This window comes from Oryctolagus cuniculus, chromosome 17 (genome assembly GCF_051225735.1).
Source record: "Oryctolagus cuniculus isolate XC-2025 breed Fujian yellow rabbit chromosome 17, ASM5122573v1, whole genome shotgun sequence".
In the NCBI taxonomy this organism is placed as follows: Eukaryota; Metazoa; Chordata; class Mammalia; order Lagomorpha; family Leporidae; genus Oryctolagus; species Oryctolagus cuniculus.
In genome coordinates, this window is record NC_142883.1 from 13,855,114 (window position 1) to 13,878,006 (window position 22,893).

The 22,893-nt window shown below is 44.2% G+C and overlaps 1 protein-coding gene across 41 annotated transcripts in view; it reads left to right on the top strand.

Annotated features, from left to right (window-relative positions):
• BPTF (bromodomain PHD finger transcription factor) overlaps positions 1-21,568 on the top strand; it is a 132,233-nt gene extending 110,665 nt beyond the window's left edge. For 18 of the 41 annotated variants that reach the window (XM_070060434.2, XM_070060448.2, XM_070060437.2 and 15 more), the window contains 8 exons: positions 767-849; positions 1,129-1,354; positions 4,943-5,268; positions 7,896-8,069; positions 8,802-8,994; positions 10,999-11,083; positions 15,556-15,742; positions 19,458-21,568. In XM_070060434.2, coding sequence (XP_069916535.2) covers positions 767-849; positions 1,129-1,354; positions 4,943-5,268; positions 7,896-8,069; positions 8,802-8,994; positions 10,999-11,083; positions 15,556-15,742; positions 19,458-19,494 — 1,311 coding nt within the window. In that variant the 3' untranslated portion in view covers positions 19,495-21,568. Of the gene's footprint in view, positions 1-766; positions 850-1,128; positions 1,355-4,942; positions 5,269-7,895; positions 8,070-8,801; positions 8,995-10,998; positions 11,084-15,555; positions 15,743-18,686 lie in introns of all 41 variants that reach the window. The other 23 variants (XM_070060439.2, XM_070060452.2, XM_089316783.1 and 20 more) reach the window with 7 other exon arrangements.
• The last annotated feature ends 1,325 nt before the right edge of the window (positions 21,569-22,893 follow it).

A 22,893-nucleotide genomic window follows, 5' to 3' on the forward strand; every position in this document is an offset into this window, starting at 1 on the left:
CTCTCATCGGCAGCGCCTCGGCTCAGCACTGCACAGGAGTTTGTGGATTTCAGGCCTTCTAGTGGTGAGGTGCATTCCGTTCCTGGATCTCCGGGTCACAGTCCATGAAACTCACTCACCTCCCCTGAGCTCTGCCCTCATTAAGCTCCTCCTCTCTTTCCCATCACAAAAGATGACTGTAGTGATTAAGTGAGGCCTTGTTCATAGACACTCTTAAATAGCAAAATGATTTTTGAAATGTAGTATTCCTGTAAATTGACATTATTTGTAATGTGTTCAAATGCATTCTACCCAGCTCTCAGTATTGCGTAATCTATAAGGTGAGAATTACTTTCCATCCGTCCCCTGTGCTTTGTGTAAGGGAGTATGGCAAGGGATCAACTTGTTAGAAGTAATGCCTGGGAAGAGAAGACATAGTTGAGAACATAGCCTTTGGAAAATGATAGCTGAGCTAAAATTCCAGCTGTGTGACTGACTTAGTCTCAGACAAGTTGGTTAATTTCTTTGTCTCAGTAGAAAATTAGCACTGTGGTTCAGTGTTGAGGAATAAATGAGGTGATGTCAAGTACTTAGCCTAGCACGGTACCCAGGACATGGTAAGCATCCAGACCATGGTAGCTGCTAATTTTATCTGTATTGGGATCTAAGATTCTTACAGCTTTCTTTTTTTTAAATACACGTGTCCTCAGATTTCTGCTGTTGTTGTCTGTGTACTGACTTTTGGTCACTATAAAATATGCGCTTCTGGATTTGTTCTGTCCTGAAGGTGGTGATGAAGCATAATGCTGTCATAGAACATTTAAAACAGAAAAAGACCATGACTCCAGCTGAAAGAGAAGAGAATCAAAGGTAGGGAGAAACCAGGGTCTCGCTGCAGATAGGTCTCGTCTCTTTAGCCTGCACATGGCAGAGAGTTCTGAGCTTGTATTGGTTTTTCTTTGTCTGATTGAAGGCATTATCTGAGAACTGTTGGCACTAACAGCTACTCGTAACTGCCTTGAATGCATCCCTCTGAAGCTGTCCAGTCCCGGGGTGTTGTGTATCATCCTTAGACACCTAGAAGAGTCGTGACTTAAGCCTTTCAGCGTGAAGCCCCTAGCTTCTCATGGGTTGTGTATTTTTCTCTAGAATGATTGTGTGTAACCAGGTGATGAAGTACATTTTGGATAAGATAGATAAAGAAGAAAAACAGGCAGCAAAAAAGCGGAAGCGCGAGGAGAGCGTGGAACAGAAACGTAGCAAACAGAACGCCACCAAGCTCTCAGCTCTGCTCTTCAAACACAAAGAGCAGCTCAAAGCCGAGATTCTGAAAAAGAGAGCGCTCCTGGACAAGGATCTCCAGATCGAAGTGCAGGTAGGGCCGTGCCGCGGCTGGCATTTGCTATCTGCTGTCTTCTGTTCCCTTGAATTTTTGGATAAGCTAAAGATTTCAGCTTGCTTTCTAGAAATTACATTTGCAGGGCCAGCACTGTGGCATAGCGGGTAAAGCCGCCACCTGCAGTGTTGGCATCCCATATGAGCACCAGTTCAATTCCTGGCTGCTGCACTTCTGATCCAGCTCTCTGCTGTGGCCTGGAAAAAGCAGTAGAGGATGGGCCAAGTCCTTGGGCCCCTGCACCCATGTGGGAGACCTGGAGGAAGCTCCTGGCTCCTGGCTTCGGATCGGCGCAGCTCCAGCTGTTGCAGCCAATTGGGGAGTGAACCAGCGGATGCAAGACCTTTCTCTCTCTCTGGCCCTATCTTTCTATATATAACTCAGACTTTCAAATAAATAAATCGTAAAAAAAAAAAAAAGTAAGAAAAAGAAATGAAATCTGTGTATATAAAATACATAGAGGCGTGAGACACACACGTGCTTTTTTTTACCTAAATGTCTATTTAGACTGTGTTCTTAGGATATAGCTTTTATTGTTTATGACATAGTTTTGCCAAGAGGAGGGACTTGGTAGAATAAGAGAGACTATAAAACAATGTTAAAAGAATGAAAAATAAGTCTGCCCACTAAATAAGACAAATTTCTTTCTTGATTGATTTTCCAAGTTTTGCTGTTCTTCTGCTTTCTTGGGGAGTTTATTGAGAAGTGATAGAAAACATCTATTTAGATGAATTTAAACAGGCTTTGTTTCCTTTCATTGTTTTTTTTCTCTCTCCTTTGTGCTCATATGACACAGGAACTGTCTTACACACTAGCGTTCTAGAAGGCAAGTGGGCCACAAATGTCTTGTACATTTTAAGAGGATGAGAAATATTAAGAAAATACTGTTCAGACCCATAGTCAACATTCCATAACTGAAACATTCCAGATCTTCCCACTAAAGTCAGGAACCAGATGACGGTGCCAACAGTCAGCATTATTACTACTAAGTATCCCTGGAAGTTGTAGCCAATACGTTAGGAAAAGAAAAAGTTTGAGGGAAGAAAACTGTTGTCATGTATGATATGGTTATTGCATCAGAACCCCAAGACAAAATAGACTAAAAGGTATGAGAAATTCAGTAAAATAGTCAGTTACAGGATAAACATCGAAACCACAACCATCATAATGTACAATATGTGTTTTACAAAAACCAGCGTAATGAACAAAGACAATTCACAGTAGCCACAGAAAATGCAAATTAAGATACTTTTCAGACCAGAAATTTAAATGTAAGAAATAGAGAAAGAAAACATGATTTTCATAGTCTTAGAGTGGGAGAAAATCACTCTAGGTATTACAAAATCCAAGGCTCACAAAAGGAAAACATTTGGCATGTAATACCCTGTGTTTCTAGAGAACTTTTTTTCAGTATATTTCTAAAAATATAAAATGTTAGCAGCGTTTGAGCCCTAGAAATTCACTTCTAGAAATCCATCTAAGCAGTGAGGCAAGATGGCAGCTGAGGGCGTTCACCAGTGTGCTCCTGGGGCAGACGTTTGGAGCCAGCCTCACGTGCACGCAGAGGAGACGAGTGTCTCTCAGAAGAACTCTCTGGCCCTGGGTACCGAACGCTCCTAGTGTGCTCCTCATTCTCACATCACAGCAGCGTCCTTGGCCCCTCCCTACATATTCCCAAACACGCGTGGCTCATGAAGCCAGGCCGTTCCGGTGAACCTGTCAGGAGGTGTGTTGTGATGTGTGTTAGCAGAGCATGGGCAGCCATGCCCCACGGGGGCACGGACTGGGAGCAGGGCTACACAGAGGGCAAGGGGCATGCAGACTTGTTTTTCAAATACACCTTAGATGGGCCTTTTCTTTAGCCAAATCTTTGAAATTGCTTGGTTTTTCCTTTTTTCCTCTCCCTCTTCCTAAACATTTACACAAAGTATCTGCTTTAGAATAGAAAGCACCTGCAGGCCGAGGATCCACTGACGTGATCGTGTATGGCGGCTAACACCATTTCTGCTGTGAGAGTTTCAGAGAGACTGCCAGGATAAGGTGTGCACAGCAGGTGGCTGCTTGGAAAGAGTCAGTGGTTGGTTTTCTACTCGCACTGCTCCGCGATGTGAACAGGAGACTCAGGGGTCTCCCTCAGTACCTAGAACGCCTTCAGGTCTTTAACCTTTTTAAAAGGATGAGTCTAATTTTGAATATTGCTCTGAGGACATTTGGATAATTTTTTTCCCTCTTTTTTTCCTTTAAGCAGGAAAAGAAATCAAACCAGGCCTCTGTATAAAAGCATTTAAGGGAAATCGAGGCTATCCAGAGCACTGTGCTGAAAGACTATAGGCTTAGGGAGAAGAGCATTACTATGAAGAAAACGCCTCTGGAAGTTTTCTTGGTATTGCAGATTATTGCCAAAGTTTGTAAATGCCTCAGATCTCAAGAAATGTTCTTGATTATAGTTACGATTTCTTTACCCAGGTTTGTTCTTGGGTGCCAGTCGAAGTAGTTTTTCCCTAGGGCAGTGCAATTTGCTGTAGTCATTTGCACAGATAAGCTGCAGTCCTGGAAGTTAGGAGAAGTGTATCTAAAAAGTATTTCACACACACAAATAATGATTTTAATTTATGGGAAAAGCTACATTGAGGAAAAAAGTGTGTTCTGTTGCCTACCTTGTCTTACAGTCTTAACTTCTGGCCCTAGGAGCATAATAAACAAGACAGATCTGTCACTCACGTGTTTTGTGCAGGCCAGGCCACATGTTGAGTCCCATGTTCAGTCTCACTGTAGGGACACAGAGCAGGGCGACTGAGGTCACCTGAGCAACCACTGAAATAACCGGGAGGGGGCGAGCGGGCGGGGAGGCGGGGCCAGGGCTTTCTTTCTGGACACTGGCTCGTCTTTCTGTCAGGCCTCCTTGGAAGGTATCTGGCAGCTATCTAGTTGGTGTTAGAAGATCACTTTCTAAGTATTTTAATTGAGTTAATTTATAGTGTGAAAATACTCTCGTGCTATATTAAAAATACGAGTGTACTTAAAAAGTTTGTGGGAAATGGAATTAAAAGATTTAAGTGTTGGTGCAAAAACAGTAGAGGTCCATTGTGTAGTTTTTTATTCTATGCATTTCCGTGAACTTTTTGAGACTGATTCACTTATTTGAAGAGCAGGGTTACAGAGAGAGAGAGAGAGAGAAATCTTGATCTTCCATCTGCTGGTTCACTCCCCAAGTCACTGCAACAGCTATGGTTGGGCCAGGCTGAAGCCAGGAACCTGGAACTCCATCTGGGTCATCCGCATGGGTGGCAGGGGCCCAGGCATTTGGACTGTCCTCAGCTGCTTTCCTTTGCAAATAAGCAGGGAGCTGGATCAGAAGTGGAACAGCCTGGGCCTTGATCCAGCGCCTATAATAGGATGCCAGGTGTTGTGGTTGTGCCCACTGCACCACAACTCCAGCCTCCCATGAACTTTTTGAAGTTCACTAGGCTGAACTGTGGAGCTCTGTGCACAAGGGAGAGTAATGGATCGTTCTCTGTCCAGATCCCACACTCCCCTCCCCCAACGATGGTCTTGTATTGTTGACAGGAAGAGCTGAAGAGAGACCTGAAAATTAAGAAAGAGAAGGACGTGATGCAGGCAGTGCAGGCCACTGCGGTAGCTGCACCCCCAGCCCCAGTGGCAGCAGCTCCACCAGCCCCTCCGCCTTCGCCTCCCCCTGCACCCAGCCTGCAGCACCCAGGCCTCCTGTCCACGCCTACCTTACCTGCAGCTTCCCAGAAGAGGAAGCGGGAAGAGGAGAAAGACTCAGGCTCAAAGTCCAAGAAGAAGAAAATGATCTCTACTACCTCAAAGGAAACTAAGAAGGACACAAAGCTTTACTGTATCTGTAAAACGCCTTACGATGAGTCTAAGTGAGTAGATCTCTTTGAGCTCTAGTTTATTATATTGAAAGTTTAGCTGTTGAATGCACAGTTTTGAAGGAAATAAGCATATTGGTAGCAATATAAATGAAAGTTATTCAGTTTAAGGGTAACGATGTTTCCTCAGCGGTCTTGCCGCTGATACTCTTAACTTGACACCAGTAGAGTCAAATGTGATCCCTGTTTGTCCTTTGTTATATTCTTTCCTGTCAAAAACAAGCTTTCTGTCGCTCCTTTGCTTTTTCCTCTCTGTCTGCAGGAACTGTAACCCAGCAAGGGATGCCGGGTGCAGGTGCTCGGAATCAGAGCATCCTTTCTGGATTCTGTCCAGGGCCCTGTGGTTACGGCAGACCCGACTCCCTCCGAACCCGAGTGGGGCGAGATGGCTCAAACTTGAGTGATCCAGCTTTTTTGAGTGTTTTGTTTTGAGCAGTTCTGTTTTTTGTATTGGAATACTACACCTTAGTGTTTTTGTTAGTTTCCTCTTTCTTCCTGGGGACAAAGCCAGAAAAATAGAAAAAAAATGTTCCTTACACTCATTGCTCAAGAACGAGACTCAAAAATTTGATAAACATGGGAGCAAGAAGCTGTTTTTGACAGTGTGATTTGTATTTTGATGATATAAGCAAAATTTTAGAGACACTTAACCCGTAAATGTAGTATTTTTGTTTAGCTTTGTTTCAGTCATCACTGCATTCAACTAAGTATTTACCTTGTATTTTGAACATTAAAATGTAGACCCGCTTTTTAAAGCAATACCAGGAAGTTTGATTGTGCTTTAAAAACATGATCATTTAGATTTAGAAATGCTTAATGTCTACCTCAAGTGGATGCCTGATCAATCCATGAGATAAAATTGGGGCCTCTCTACTGTTGCGATGTTTCACCTCTGGTGGCACTGTCTAAATTACGACCTGTTTGCACATGTTTGGTGGATTCCACTGTGTGCTGAATTAAACACATCAGTTTAGGCATCCTCACTTGTCTGACCTCATTAGAAATTATACGTAATGTAAAAAGTGGAATCCTGTTAACTGATTTTTCCCTCAGTCTAATATGTGTACCTCACTTTAAGCAAAATACACTAAATGGTTTCTAAAAGAAAACAGAGTGAGTTTTTTCTTTACCAAAAAAGCTGCCTTTAGAACTCATTTATATAATAAAGTTTTGTCAAGCCTGTTTGAAGTACTTGGATCACAGAAATTCATTTTGTACATCAGTCTTTTAAAAAACTCAAGTTGCATAAAATGAGGTGCACGTGTACATGTGCTCATTTTGAGATTGCCTCATTATCTTGTGGATATTTCATATTTTTCAGTTTATCATTTTTTAACATTTCAGTGTACCAGCTTCATTCACTCCCAGTTCTAGTTGGAATAAATATTTTTTAGGAGTATCTTGTAATGTCTCCTACCAAAGTAGGCTCATTGGAAATCCAGTGAGAGTGACTAAAAATTGAAATTCAAGCTCTGAACTTACCTCCACAACACACAGCGCACCACCCTGCAGAGACCTTGAAAGAGCCCCGCTCCCGAGAACCACAGGGGCAAGCATGCAGTCACTCCGTAGCAACGGGATAAACCAGGGAGCCGTGTGTTCCTTCACACGCACGAAGCAGCTCCGTGGGAAGCCTGAGGGCCCCTCCGTCCCTCTGAGGGAATCCTCTGGGACGCCTTGGCAGGGCTGAGTGCCTGTGCAGTGGGCAAGGCCGGCCTGGCTCCCTGGATCTATACTCAGTCCTGCCCAGCGCCTGTCGGGGCCTTTAGATACAGCTGGCCGTGTCATTTTCTCATGCAGGAGCCTTCAGCGATAGTCACCCGTGGTGATGCGCTGGGAACAGCCCCACTTGGCCAAGCACCACAAAGCGTCTCGCGGTGCTGGCCTGCTGTCCTTACGTGGTCCCCCCACCAGTGTGTCCCTGGTGCGCTCCTGCAGCGCCCTGACCGTGCACTGGCGAGGCCCCTCTGCACACCACATGATAGGGGAGCTTTAAGTAGATTCATTTCCAACATGCAGTCAGAGAGCTTGATAGCAATGGGTTACTACATGTACCTTTCTTAGTTTTCTCCTTCATACCATTTTTGACCATTTATCTTCTACACCTGGCTGACCTGCATGTTCCTTGTAGTGTAACTTTACTTGGTGTTTGCGCTTTGCTTTGTTTTCCAATTTAAATTGTGAGATACATTTTCAAACCTATCTAAGAAATGGCCCTAATATCGAAAGGCTTCTGTGGACTAGGTTTGACAGATGTGAGTCTTGATTCCTGGGCTTTGGTTTTTGTGCCTGTTCCAGTTTGACACACATTCATTAAAAGGAAGGCATCACCATCAGTGTGTTGTTCATTTTTTCAAATCCCAGCTTGTTTTTAAAGACCCATATTTCACTACACAGTGTATTTGTTGAAATTGATGTGAGTGACTGTATGTTCCCGCCCCTGCTCCAGTGTCAGATGCTGTCTTTTGCCAGGGATAGAATGGCTGGATTGAGGATGTCTAGCTGACTCATTGTAGAAAGTTACTCTGTGAGAAAGTGAAACAGGACAGTGAAGACAGGTTTAAGTTCCATGCAGCTCAAAATGACAATTACATTGTCATTTTCATTGTGAATACTTTTAGGTTCTATATTGGCTGTGATCTTTGTACTAACTGGTATCATGGAGAATGTGTTGGCATCACAGAAAAGGAGGCTAAGAAAATGGATGTGTACATCTGTAATGATTGTAAACGGGCACAAGAGGGCAGCAGTGAGGAATTGTACTGTATCTGCAGAACACCTTATGATGAGTCACAGTGAGTTCTGATAAGAGCATCATATTTAATTATTCAGGAAGCCAAATTGCTCTGACTGGTTACTGATTTATTTTAAAATAAAAAGCAAGATTTTTTTTTCTGCATATATTATACACTTACATTACAAATTCCTTTCCAATTTTTTTTTCTCTTTTTCCCTCTTTACCTCCCCTTCAAAATTTATGTTGCTTCATGGTGAATGTTTGAGACATATTGGGGAAAATGTGGCTTAATGGTAGATTTGATTCTTCAACATGTAATATAGAAATGAATGGGATTAAAATAGCCTGACTTGTTTGGACTTTATCAGTATTTGAAATGGTGCTTTATTGTAGGTTAGGAAAAAACACTAATTTGGATGCAAACTCCGAGACTCTGTTATTAGCTTACAGGATTTTGAACTCCCATTTGATATGGTCCTAGTTGAAAGAGATTGGGCTTTATTTGTTTTCAGCTTTAAAATCAATTAAGTATTTTGCATTTTTACTCAAATGGGTTCTCCAGTATTACAGTGTTCTTAGTAAACTTTAACTTCCTGTTGTTAACATCAGAAAGACTAAATTAACACATTGGAATGTCAATCTCAAGAATTTTAAAATTAGTACTAAAACTGTTTTTGTCCCGGGGTCTAGCCAGTTCTCAGGTGCATGTTTGAACATTGTTTAAATAAAAAATTGTAGGTAATGTTGTCCCATCTGTTCTGGACTCACATTTCCATTTCGGATCTTACAGATTTTATATTGGCTGTGATCGGTGTCAGAACTGGTACCATGGGCGCTGCGTGGGCATCTTGCAGAGTGAGGCAGAGCTCATTGATGAGTATGTCTGTCCACAGTGCCAGTCGACAGAGGATGCCATGACAGTGCTCACGCCACTCACCGAGAAGGACTATGAGGGCTTGAAAAGGGTGCTGCGCTCCTTACAGGTGAGAACCACCCCGGCAAGCCAGGGAGGCCTGGCTGGGCTTTGAGGCTGGTATGCGATCATCCCCTGACTCCTGGAGTGGAGGGAAGTGCTTGGCTCATGGCAGTCCTTTGCGTGCTAGTGTCATAGGGGTCACTGTACCCATGTACCACCGCCACTGCTGTCCCGGGCCACAGCACAGAGCTGGATTGGAAGAGGAGCCGCCGGGACTAGAACCGGCGCCCATATTGAATGCTCCACCTGTGTTGCTGGAATCCCGTATTGGATCTGGTTCATGTCCCCGCTGCTCATTTTCTGATCCAACTCTCTGCTGTGGCCTGGGAAAGCAGTGGAGGATGGCCAAGTCCTTGGGCCCCTGCACCCACGTGGGAGACCAGGAAGAAGCTCTTGGCTCCTGGCTTTGCATCAGCCCAGCTCTGGCTGTTGCAACCATTTGGGGAGTGAACCTGGGCATGGAGGACTTTTCTGTCTGTCTCTCCCTCTCTCTGTCTGTAACCCTGCCTCTCAAATGAATAGAATTTTAAAAAATATATTAAAAAATGAAATATAGGGATAGTTTACAAGATAAGCTAACAATAGAGATGTATTTAAAACAGGAATAAATTGAAGCTTTTTCTTATTGTGATCATAATCCCAAGAATTTGGAAGTACCAACAAGAAAAGCAGTGTTCTCAGTGTGTGGCTGCGTCTCTGTTCTTCACATCATACCTCTGCCACCTCGTTAACCACCAGTGGCAAGCACACACGAACTTCACACAAGTGAGCACAGTGCCAGCTTCACTCACTGCATCACATGGGGACCAGAAGATAGGTTTCGTGTGCCAGATTTTGTATGGTAGCGCCCCAGCCCTTACAGCCAGGTCCTCAGATGACAAGCCTTTGAGATATATATATATATATATATATATATATATATATATATAATTTATATATATATATTTTTTTTTTTTTTTTTTTTTGACAGGCAGAGTAGACAGACAGAGAGAAAGGTCTTCCTTTGCCGTTGGTTCACCCTCCAATGGCCGCCGCGGCCGGCGCACCGTGCTGATCCGATGGCAGGAGCCAGGTGCTTCTGGTCTCCCGTGGGGTGCAGGGCCCAAGCACTTGGGCCATCCTCCACTGCACTCCCGGGCCACAGCAGAGGGCTGGCCTGGAAGAGGAGCAACCGGGACAGAATCTGGCGCCCTGACCGGGACTAGAACCTGGTGTGCCGGTGCCGGCCAATATATATATATTTTTTTAATCTGTTTTTCACAGACTTTTTTTTTTTTTTTTTTTTTTTTTTTGTGACAGGCAGAGTGGACAGTGAGAGAGAGAGACAGAGAGAAAGGTCTTCCTTTGCCGTTGGTTCACCCTCCAATGGCCGCCGCTGCAGCCGGCGCACCGCGCTGATCCTGGCAGGAGCCAGGAGCCAGGTGCTTTTTCCTGGTCTCCCATGGGGTGCAGGGCCCAAGCACCTGGGCCATCCTCCACTGCACTCCCTGGCCATAGCAGAGAGCTGGCCTGGAAGAGGGGCAACCGGGACAGAATCCGGCGCCCCAACCGGGACTAGAACCCGGTGTGCCGGCGCCGCAAGGTGGAGGATTAGCCTATTGAGCCACGGCGCCGGCTCACAGACTTTTTTTTAAAAGATGTATTTATTTGACAGGCAGAAAGAGAGGGAGAAAGACAAAAAGAGAACAAGAGATCTTCCATCCATTGGTCCACACCCCAAATGGCCACAGCGGCCAAGGCTGGGCAAGACCAAAGCCAAGACCCGAGAACTCCATGCAGGTCTCCCATCTGGGTGACAAGAGCTGTGTGTTCAGGCCATCTTAATAATGCTGGTCCTGAGAGCTGTTACAATAGAACAGGTTTGTCTTGGGTAAAAATCATCCACTGTAAGTCATTTTATCTGTCAAATGTGAAACTGACCCTTGGAGTTTAATGGCTGGTTGAGGCAGTGACTCAGCTGGGAAGCTTGTTATAATTAATGACAACCAGTGGTGTTCGTTTTTTATCATAGGCCCATAAGATGGCCTGGCCTTTCCTGGAACCAGTGGACCCTAATGATGCACCTGATTATTACGGTGTCATTAAGGAACCTATGGGTAAGTATTTGAGTTGAATATGAAGTACTTTTCATTAAGTATCAGCAGATTATTTCTCACGTGTAAAATCAATATCATCAGGATGTCTTGAACTAGGCTGGTGAGGCGGTAAACTGTGTGGTCATTTCAGAGAGGAAATTGTATCTATTATAATGCTTAATTGTACATACCCTGGAACCCAGCAAATGTCTCAGCATTTATGTGTGCTCAAGTGTGTTGTTCATTGTAGCAGTGCTTGAAATGATGAAAATGGTGGAAAAGAGGTAAACAGCCATCAGTCAGTGGAGCTAAATCAAGGGGTATGTGGGTGGGATAGGATGCAACTGCATGGAGGAATGAATGAGGTCAGTGGGCCGACCGCCTGGCTGCCAGCCTTTTCGTCCTCTGCACCTCCTCCTCTCCTGAGGGAGAAGAACCTGGACGTACCCACGTGGAGAATATAACCTGAGTGATTATATTAAAAAATTTATCTGCATAAGAAATGATGAAAAATGGGGCCAGCGCTGTGGGCTTCACAGCAGGTAAAGCTTCCACCTACAGTGCCGATGTCCCACATGGGCGCCGGTTTGAGTCCCATATCCTCCACTTCTGATCCAGCTCCCTACCGATGCGCCTGGGAAAGCTGTGGAAGATGGACCAAGTGCTTGGTCTCGTATACCCACATGGGAGACCCAGAGGAAGCTCCTGGCTTCAGCTCAGCACAGCTCTGGCCATTGCGGCCATCTGGGGAATAAACCAGATAACCTCTCTGTAACTCTGACTTTCAAATAAGTAGATAAATCTTTAAAAAAAAAGAAAAAAAAAAAAAAGCTTCTGAAGCCTTCTAAAGGGCCGCTGCAGCTGATAAAGGAATTATGGTCCAAACGCTAGCTAAGTAGTTTTTATTTATTACTAAAAAATTGTTTTCCTTCTTCATGTGTACAGACAAATACCCTTGGGTCCCCCAAAGCAGGGACAGAACCAGGCTGAAGCCAGGAGCCAGGAACTCCATCCTGGTCTCCCACATGGGTGGCAGGGCCAAGTGCTTGGGCAGTTCTCCCCTGCTGTCTGAGGCGTGTTAGCAGGGAGCTGGACAGGAAGTGGAGCAGCAGGGACTTGCACCACTGTGCCTTTGTGGGCTGCCGATGTCACAGGCAGTGGCTTAGCCCGTGCACTGACCCCTAGAGCTTTTTTTTTCCCCCCTTTGGTCTCATGACCAAGGTAAACATGACTTACCTATTTCTTAAACAGTCTTAGATTTTAAGCACCAAATAGTTGCATATTTCCTAAGAATGCATGAAAGTGTTTGGACATACACGGCTAATGTGTGGCATGGTGAGACTGGCATGAAAACCATGGTTTCCTGTGAGAGTGTGCAAGAGCCAGCAAGGTGAGCAGCGTTTGTTTTCTTCGGCAGAAGTGGGTTTCTATGACTCGCTGTGTTCTGTGGCGTGCTTTGTGTGCACAGCACTTCTTTTCACATCAGCTGTATTAGAGACTTGTGTCATTTTTAATTGTATAAAATTCAAGTACTCTATTAAAGCACTCCCCATTGGTGGCTTTTTCATGTTTGCACAGTCTTTGGGCAGACAGCACAGCAGTGAGCTCTTTATCTGTGTTCATACACCTGCCTGCACCTGTTTGTTTTCTTAGGAAATTTGGCTAGAATTCAGATCTCTGGAGCAAAGAGTATGTATACTTTTTAGGCTTTTTTTTTTGTTTTTTAAATATTTTCAAATTATACTGCGATCAATGGGACCAGTTTCCTCCCATAGTGTGTATCTATAGCCCGCTAAAACACAGTGTGTTATCACTCTTTTAAATGGAATATGTTCTTTGAACATACTTATTTTAAAAGTAATGTGTTTGGTTTCCAGTCACAGATGTTGCAGAGGTGTGGAATAAAACGTCAGTTTTACCACTGCTCTCGTCCTGTCCCCAGAGGTCACCACTGCTAAGTGGCCAATGTCAGAGGTCTGGTCAATAACAAGTTAGAATTTTTTCTATACAAGTTTCCTGTTTGGAGGTTTTTCCCATTTTTCTCCTGGGATAGTCATCTGTTGTCAGTGTTATTTAAGGGCCATTTATATACTGCAGATGATGTAAAGTTTTATAGTGATTGTTTTGGTATATGGTAGTTTGTAAATTGGTTGGATTCATATCTGTTCTTTATGAATTCAGCCTGTATGTTCGTCTGTTATTAGGGACACCTAGTTAAGTTGGAACCATAAAACATCTAAGCACTACTCATATGCTTTATTTAAACTAATGGAGGAGAATTCGCCAGAACTTAAGGATGAAATAATAGTGTTCTGGTATGGTGCACAGAGTTCTCTTTCCTTTATCACTTCAGGGGTGAGGAAGCCTGCCTGCCAGGGGCCAGCGTGGTATTCATGATGTCATTTGTAGGCCATACAGAAGGATCAGCCTTCAGATCAGCCTGCTATGGATTTATTGAATTTCAAGTGCCACCTGCGGCAGCCCTGACAAAACCAGACCTGATGGTGGTGTGGGCGGCCCGCAGCCCCTCCTGACTTGTGTAGGAGAGGTGTGTCCATGCTTTGCTTGGATAGAATCCACCTGGGTGCGTTTTTGCAGTTCCCATTTACACATTTTATCCTGTGTCTGGGTAAACTGGAGATACCAAAGACAAATTTGTGTGTGTATATGCACATCCTAAAATTTAAAAGATAAAATTTGCTATTATCTGAAGTTTTTATGTTGAATACAGTTAGGTCTATATCTAACAAATTACATTCTCTCACATTAGTTTTATTTTTTTATTTTTTTTTTCCGTTTGTTTGTTTTAATTTGAAAGGCAGAGTTAGAATCTTCCCACCCACCAGTTCACCCCTCCAATGGCCACTACAGTCATGGCTGGGCCAGACTGAAGCCAGGAGCCCTGAACTCCATCCTAGTCTCTCATAGGGTGGCAGGGGCCTGGGTACTTGGGCCATCTTCAACTGCTTTGCCAGTGCTTTAGCACGGGAGCTAGGTTGGAGGTGGAGCAGGTGGGACTCAAACTGACACTTTGGGTGCTAATATGGAATGCAGGCAGTAGCCTACAGCGTCACAGCTCTGGTCCCTCAAGCCACATCTATTTTTTCCTCTTTTTTTTTTTTAGATTTATTTATTTATTTTCAAGTTAGAGTTACAGAGAAGGAGAGGCAGAGAGAGACAGAGGTGTTCCTCTGTCAATCTTTAAAAAACAATCTTTAAAAATTTAAAAAAAAAAAAAAGACACAGTTTAGAACACGCAAATCCCAAATCACAGTGCCTGGGTTCAAGTCTGGCTCCATTCTCCATTCCAGCTTCCTGATAATGCACACCCTGGGAGGCAGAAGATGGCTCAGGGACTTGGGTCCCTGCCATCTACATGGGAGGCCTGGTTAAGGTCCCTGGCTCATGGCTTCACTCCAGCCCCAGCCCTGTCTATTGCTGGCATTTGAGTAGTGATCCAGCAGCTAGGAGGGGGGTGTGTGTGTGTGTATCTGCCTGCCTGCCTGCCTGCCTGCCTTTTAAATAACTTTTTTCTTGGGAGAGTATTATAAAGGATACCAGTGAACGCCAGATAAAGAGGTGGATAGGACCAAGGTATGGGGAAAGAGACACAGAGTTTCCATGCCTTCCACGAGCCTCTGTGTGTTCAACTCTCTGGAGACTCCAGGAACCCAGCCCTTTTGGTTCTTGTGGAAGTGCGCTGCATAGGCATGATTGATTAGATCGTTGTCCGCTGGTGATCAGCTTAACTTCCGTGTCCTCTGCCTTCCCTGAAGCTTGCAAAGTCGCTTTGAAAGTCCAGCCCTCTGATGGTGCTTCCTTTGGGGTGATCCACACCACACTGACGCTCCCTAGGGAACCCAGCCACCTTTCTAACTGCGGAGATTCTAGGAGCTGTGTGGGAGAGGGAAACCAAATACGTGTTTCACAGTAACACAGTTGTCTGCCTTTGTCTGCTCCCCTAAAGCTTTTGCTGATTACCAGCTAATATTTTTTCCCTATCAGCTGATATTTTCCCTCTCCCATTTATTTTAAGTAGACACTGTGTCACTACCACCATGGATGGTAAGTCAGTATCAGCTGTTACAAATACAGGATAACAATAAAGAAAAGAAGGGGAAACCAACATGATGGGCAGAGCCAGGCTCCTTGCACCACCGGCTGGGAGCTGCTGTTCAGGACCCCCGTCTGCTGGCTGCCCATGGTGCCCTGGTTTGTGTGCGCAAATGTGCTAGACGTGTCGGTGTGCTTTCTTCTCTCTCAAACCGGTCGAATGAAGAGCGTTCTACATGGGTAACTGAAAGTTAAAGAACCTTCGTAACAGGAACCAGGAACCCCAGTGCAAAACACCGCTGGGACAGTCCCCCCGTGGTGAACTGGACGGGCTGCCTGCGTAGAGGATGGATCGGTTAGTGCTCGTGTTAACTACTGCAGGGTGTATGCAAGGGAGAAAACCTTAAAGCTTTGAAAATGTCTTACATTTTGTCTTTAAGACCTTGCCACCATGGAAGAAAGAATACAAAGACGATATTATGAAAAGCTGACGGAATTTGTGGCGGATATGACCAAAATTTTTGATAACTGCCGTTACTACAATCCCAGTGACTCCCCTTTTTACCAGTGTGCAGAGGTTCTTGAGTCATTCTTTGTACAGAAACTGAAAGGATTCAAGGCCAGCAGGTGAGTCCCTGTGCGCTCGATGCTCTGAGTGAGTTCAGCGTGGCAGACCCTGCACTGTGCATCTGAGGAGTCAGCCTCTACAGTGTCGCGGTTATGGTAAATCTGCATCTTACAATCCAAAAAAAAAAATCCAGACTTAACATTCTGATACCACCAAAGGCAGATTAATAATGAAAATATTAATTATTAAAAATAATGTGAGGTTTGATTTTGCTCTACCTAAAATTGGAGTCTTTTGAAAGTCAGAAAGCATTTCCCAGATACCTGAGGGGTGCAGAGAGCTGTCAGGTGCCACAGGCCACACAGCTGTCAAAGGCTCTGGCTCTCGGGTTTCCCTGTGTGAGTTCCTGCTGCTCTACCTCCGGAGGTGAGGGCAGTGTACAAATGGCTGCGTCTAGGGTCGAGGAAGGGGAGCCCTGCAGAGGGGAGACGTACTTTTTTTGTAGGCAAGGCCACAGACCCCTGTGTTTGGGAACCAGTAGTAATATAGGAAAAGCATTGCACAGCTTTGCCTCAGTTGCATCAAATTCAGTTCTGTGACCTTCACTTGCCTCTGTTTCTGAACTCGGCTCCCTCTCACAGCCGTGGTTTCTTCCTTCCTGTGGAGGGCTGTTCTCCATTCCCATGGTAGCTGCCACCATTCGGGAGCACTTGAGACCCCTCCCGCACCATCCTCATCCGTCAGCCCACACGCTCCATCACCCCCGCCTAGGCAGACTCGGCACCTTACCTTGGCGTCTGTGCATGGCCTAAGGGGCTGTGAGACCCAGCGCTCTGCAGTTTCCTCCGAAGAAAATCTGTAGCATGTGTTTTCTCGGTTGTCCTGGAGAAAGGTAGATGGCTACCAAGAGCTGTATTTCAGAGTCATAGAGACAGAAAGAAAAGGCATTGTGCACAGTAGGTTAAGCCGCTGGTATCCCATTTGGGCGCCTACTGGAGTCCTGGTTGCTCCACTTCCAATCCAGTTCCCTGTTGAAGGTCCTGGGAAAGCAGCTCAAGATGGCCAAGTGCTTGGGTCCCTGCCACCCACATGGGAGACCCGGTGGAGTTCCTGGCGTTGGGCTGGGCCAGCCCTGGCCGTTGCTGCCTTTTGGGGAGTGAACCAATAGATGGGGGATCGCTGTCTTTCCTTCTCTCTGTGTAACTATGCCAAATAAATAAATGAATCTTTTTAAAAGAGAGAGAGAAAGAAAAACCCACATCCAGTGACCTGCTCAGGAAAGGAATCAAAAGCTGCAGGCAAGGAAAGCAGGCAGGCGCAAGGTGTGGGCCGTGACCATCTCTGGGACTGCCCACACGTTTGTCATCCCGTGAACCCAGTGCTGCACAGCTTGAAGAGGAAAGTGACTTTCTCAGTTCTCTGAAAAATAAAAACAAAGTGAGGATGAAAAAGAGATAACACTCAGAGTATCGGGAGGATATGGTGGAAGCTGGCTGATCAGATTTCAGCAATCTGCATAATATAAATTTCTGGAAGATAGAAAGCAGGTGGAGGAAGACCAACTCATGAAGTCAGGCAAGCCGCAGCCCACTGACAGTGACACTGACATTGAGAAATCCTTGTTTCTCATTGAAAGTGCAGCCTGCCAGCCAGTAAGCCCTACAGACACACAGAGGCCTTCCAAGCCCCTGTGGGTCCTAAGAACCAAAAGGACAGCATGGTGACCAGCATTGTGGCAAGGTGGGCAAAGCTGGCTGTAATGCCTGGCATCCCATATGGGCACCGGTTCAAGTCCTGGCTGCTCCACTTCTGATCAAGCTCCCTGCTAATGTGCCTGGGAAAGCAGCGGAGGATGGCCCAAGTCCTTAAGCCCCTGCACCCACGTGGGAGACCTGGGTGAAGCTCCTGGCTCCTGGCTTTGGTCTGGCCCAACCCAACCATTGTGGCCATCTGGAGAGTGAACCAGTGTATGGAAGATCTCTCTCTGTATAACTCTTTCAAATAATTAAATAAATCTTTTTTTTTTCTTTTTTTTTTTTTTTTTCCCTGACAGGCAGAGTTAGACAGTGAGAGAGAGAGACAGAGAGAAAGGTCTTCCTTCCTTTGGTGCACCGATCCGAAGGCAGGAGCCAGGTGCTTCTCCTGGTCTCCCATGGGGTGCAGGGCCCAAGCACTTGGGCCATCCTCCACTGCACTCCCAGGCCGCAGCAGAGAGCTGGACTGGAAGAGGAGCAACCAGGACAGAATCCGGCGCCCCGACCGGGACTAGAACCTGGGGTGCTGGTGCCGCAGGCGGAGGATTAGCCTAGTGAGCCGCGGCGCCGGCCAAATAAATCTTCTTTTAAAAAATAAGTTGAAAGGACAGGTTGATTGGTCCCAGGGAGCCTGGGTCGCAGGTTGAGGAAAGGTGTAACAGGAGCACAGCTCATCGAAAGCCCCCTTGCTTTGTGATTTACACCTTGACAATGAACTATTCCTCAGATTAGGTTCCTGAAAAAATATTTCTACTCCAAAGGCCTTGGGAGAGAACTCTGCAGTAGAAGCTGGGGGGTCTGAACCCGCCCCGTGCCAGGCTGCTGGAGCGCTGAGGGCCAGGGTGGCAGCTGCTGGTGCAGAGGAAGAAACCTGGGGCCTGTGGCAGAACCAGAGGATGTGGGGCAGCCTGGCCGTGGGCCTGGGCAGCAGGCTGTGCCTGGCCCAGCCCCGCTCCTGCCCGGGTGGTGGTCTGTAGCTTTTCCTGCGCTCAGATGCACTCCTCTTCATCGAGGAGCTTGGAGCTGAACCGAGAGCTGCGCTCAGTTCTGTTGGGATCACAAGGCGCTCTGTCAGGAGCTGCAGAAAGGCCGCGCAGCACCCTCGGCCGCTTTGTGCAGGACCAGTGCTGCTTTGCCGTAGTTCCCCTCTCTAACTTGTGGTCCCCAGTGTTGTTTGCACATTATTTTTGTTATTGCGCTTTTTTACAATTCATCATTTATACCATCCATGTCCTTTCTTTTCTTACAGATTGTGATATCTTTAGTCTGAATTTTTAACTGGAATCAGAACTGGATGTTGAGGTCACTCTTATTGTACCACGTGATTACCTAATTCAAAATTGCCCCCCAGAAGTTGAGATTAGTTAATGCAGTTTTAATATGGAAAGATGTACAGTGGTAGACCACCTACTGCAGCAGCCATGAATGATGTATTTAAAAATTGTAAGCTCTTGGAAGACTGTATTTATCTGCTATTGCAATATAAAGTACTTTGACCTACTCCTGGGAACTGTACAGTAACTTGGTTTACTAACAAAAGTTGTGAATAAAACTGTGAAACTAGAAGAGAGGATTTCTGGGATTTAATAGAAAAAATGTGATTTTAATATTGCTATTTTCCTTCTTTTAATATAATTTTCCCTTCATGTTCCCCAGATTAATGTAAATAAACACACACGCACACTCATGCACACACACCCTTACTGCAAGGGGAGTGTTTCTGTAAATGTCTGTGGTCCCATTGACTAAAATGTTGTAGTCTTTATTAGAAAAATATATAGATATATATTTTTTTAAGATACTGGCTTTTTCCAGTAAGCTATCATGTTTAATGTACACTGAAAAGTTTTAATATTATAGGTTAAAATCTCCTTAATTGTTCCCTTGTACTTGCTTGCCAAGGGTGAATGAAAGAATATGGCTGCTTCCCCCAGACTGCCTGACCTTGGCATCCACATAAAGCATCATTGTTTTCGAAATGAAGGGTGCTTAATTGTTCCCTTTTTTCTGTGTTCTGTAGGTCTCATAACAACAAACTGCAGTCTACAGCTTCTTAAAGTTCAGCGTGTTAATCTAACATAAAACACAGCAAGAGTCTGGTTGTCTGAACTATTTTAAATTAAGGAGCCAGATGTTTTTAGTCAGGTTATCCTGACAAGACGTGACCTATACTTCGTTTTTATTGGTCCTAACAGTCCAGTTATATTCTTGGCCAATTTTGTCCAACGGACAAGGGAAAAAGCAAAGTCAACGACACCATTATCTTGTCAAGATCAAATGGTTTTACTATTGTGGCAGAAGCGGGAAAACTTTGTTTATTTGAAAAAAAAAAAAAAAAAAAAGAAAGCAAGAAAAAAAGATACTATGGGGTCAAGTGTAACTCCATGGAAGTGCCACGTCTGCTCTTCAGTGAAGAAGCTGGTTTAGAGTCTCACAGGAAACTTTTGACTGTATTTATTTATTGTTGCAAAAAAGACGCTTTTTTATTGCTGCCCTCATTTGTCAGCTAATTATTTTTTCTTAAAAAATCCAGCCCCGGTTACATGTAATCCATCCTGTATCGTATCATGATTCCTGTAGGTAAAAGTACAAGACGACCTCTAGATGTCTTTTCTTTCTATGAAAGGAGCTGCTATGTACACATGTGCACACACACACAACTGGGAATCAACAATGAGTTTATTGTTCATGGGAGATAAAAGTTAAGCTTGCGTAAAGGTTGGGCTAAGCGGTCCTGGACTACAGACTCTGTTGCCTTGAATATACCAGTACCATTTGTCATTCACTCTGCACCAGGCTAAAATGAGTAAAATCTATTTGAAGGTATCTTGTTTGTAAACATTTGTCAGATTCTAATTTTTTCTTTTTGTATTAAAATTCAACTATGGATGTATATGAAACAAAATAAATGGAGATCCTTTTTCTCCCACAGCTGGAGGTGTCTGAGTGTGCGCTAATGCTTCTCTGTAAGCCTTTGTGGGGAGGGGGCCGCAGGTGGAGAGAGGCAGGAGCACCCACTGGCCCTGGGCTTCTCAGGACAGTGGCTGCCTTCATCTTTCATTCCCAGTCCATCGTCCTCACGGCAGAGAAGACCGTGCGGGGGTGCTCATCCTGTCGCATCACTGCTCATGCTGACCGTCACGGTAATGTGACAGAACGCGCATCGCCTTCATCTCCATCCTGTGCCGCCACACAGCCACTTAGATGTCAGGAAGGACATGTTTCAGACGTCCTCCTCTTTCTATTTTCTGTTTGTTGGTTGAGTTTGTGGTTTGTTTCTTTGTTCCACAAAAGGACAAGTAGTGTCAGCAGTAGGGAAAAGCACGGGCACAGCAGAGGAACAGCAGTGGGTTCTGCATGTCTTTCCTTGCAGTGTTCTGACTCGGCGCTGTACTACCGCACTGTAGCAGTAGCCTCTGTGGAATCCTCCATAGTTGGATTATGCAGCTTTGCAGAACTTTACCTAGATTTTGCACTGATTCATGTTAGCTCTGTCCTGTCGAATTCCAGGATTGATCAGATCATTGTTTTTAAAAGTTTCCTTCTGTTTAATGTTGCCCTGCTATGCAAAATCTTTCTAGGACCATAGTTTCTTAAAAGTTAATGACGTTGCTACAGTTCCCGATTCTTTCTTACGATTACAGGCTCAGGTGTACAGGTTATTCTGGGTTAATTTTATCTAACGATGCCCATTCCTTTTTGTACATAAAGATATCACTTAAATCTATGCTTACAAACTAAAGAGACTAATTGCTCAATATGAACACATAGAAGCAAAGTTTTTGCTTAAAATCTTAAAGTGGAATTAAAGATAGGTTATTTTGTCCTTTTCATTTTTAAAAGTTGTTACTTATTGTATGCACTGTGCTGATGCAAGAATTCTACATTTTAATGAATTATAAAATTATTCTGCATCTCATCACGTCACAGTATTTCTGTACTATTTATTCATATATATATAAATATATATGGGCTTAATAATTGAAAACTTGTTGCGGCAAGGACTTTCCTACCTGTAGGCAATAGATTGCTATGTTTTTAACAAATTGTTGCAAATTCTAAACAGCAATTCTTTTTGTACGTAATAGGACATTTCATCCTAGCAAAAATAAAGTAATGTTTTTGACATTGGATTTGGTGCAGTTTCTAATGAAACAATGGTTGCTTGGTTGGTTGATATATTTTCTGTAGCTGTTGGCATTGCCAAATTGTACAAAGGTAAATTTTATGGAGATCTCAAGACTAGGAAGATGTTAATTTCCTATGTGTATTTAATGGTATAAAGGCTTTTGCAATTTCTATCACCATATAAATACCTAAAGACATTTTATAGTTTTATCAACTACAGAGCTTTAGTCTTTGGAAAGTAATTTTTTGAAAAAACATTCTTATTTGAAAAGCTGCTTTTCTACGCGGATCCTTTGACAAGCGCCTGCTGTACAGCGAGATGCACCTGTGGGGAGAGCTGTTCCGCTTTCAGTAATCCACGTAGTGTGATGCACATTTGTGATACTGTCACGATGTTTCCAACCCAGTCTCTGGGCCTGTAAATACCTGGTTTGCATCAGTAGGTTTCCTTGACTAAGTATTTTCCATGTTTGTTATGCTTCATCCACCAAGTTCACAATCTTTGAAACCATTTCATAAAAAGTATTTTCATAATATTCTTAGGGCTTTTTTCTCTTAGCCATATTCTGCAGGATTTGCTTTTCATTATCCTGCAGTAGGTTAAAAAAAATTGTGAACTTTGGGGGATATTTTCTAAAGGAAAACACGTAATTTACCTTTTTATATTTCGAGTGGCCTGGAGTGTTGTGTGGAGACACTGAGATTTGCTGTGTTTGTAACCTACCTTCCTAGAATCTGCAAATAAAAGTTCTTTCCCTGTTTCTGTTCATTTCTGTTAGGCAGATCCCCTGCCTCTTCGTGTTTCTGATATTAAAGAATCGGCTTGGTGGCCTTTGAAAAAAATCTCTGTTCACTTTTCAGACCGCGTTGGAGAGAACCACAGGGGTATGACAGCCTTCTGTCCGCAGACGGGCTCAGGTGTCTAACCCTTACGATGAGAATGGCGTGTCCTGTGGCTTAGAAGTACTTGTGTGGCTGCAGGGGCTGTTTTTTAATAATTTGCAATTCTGAGGTGCTTCTAGAAACTTAGATTTGAGAAAGAGAAAAAACACTTCAAGTCACATTCCCTGTTTGGACTAAATTCAGCTAAAGAAATAAGCTGAATTTTTAAGATAATAAACTCCTGGTTTTGTAACTTGTTGCTTGCTCAAGTATGTCTTGGAATTGAGGTTCTGCATTAGGCAGAAGGTCAGTTTTTAAGTGTTTGCATACATGTGTGCTTGGCCAACCTTAAAAATGAATTCAAGAGAACTATAAACGGTAGCTACTACCCAAACAAGTGTGTGTGTTCTATAGACCTTTGCCTACCAAAAGAAAAATATATTTTC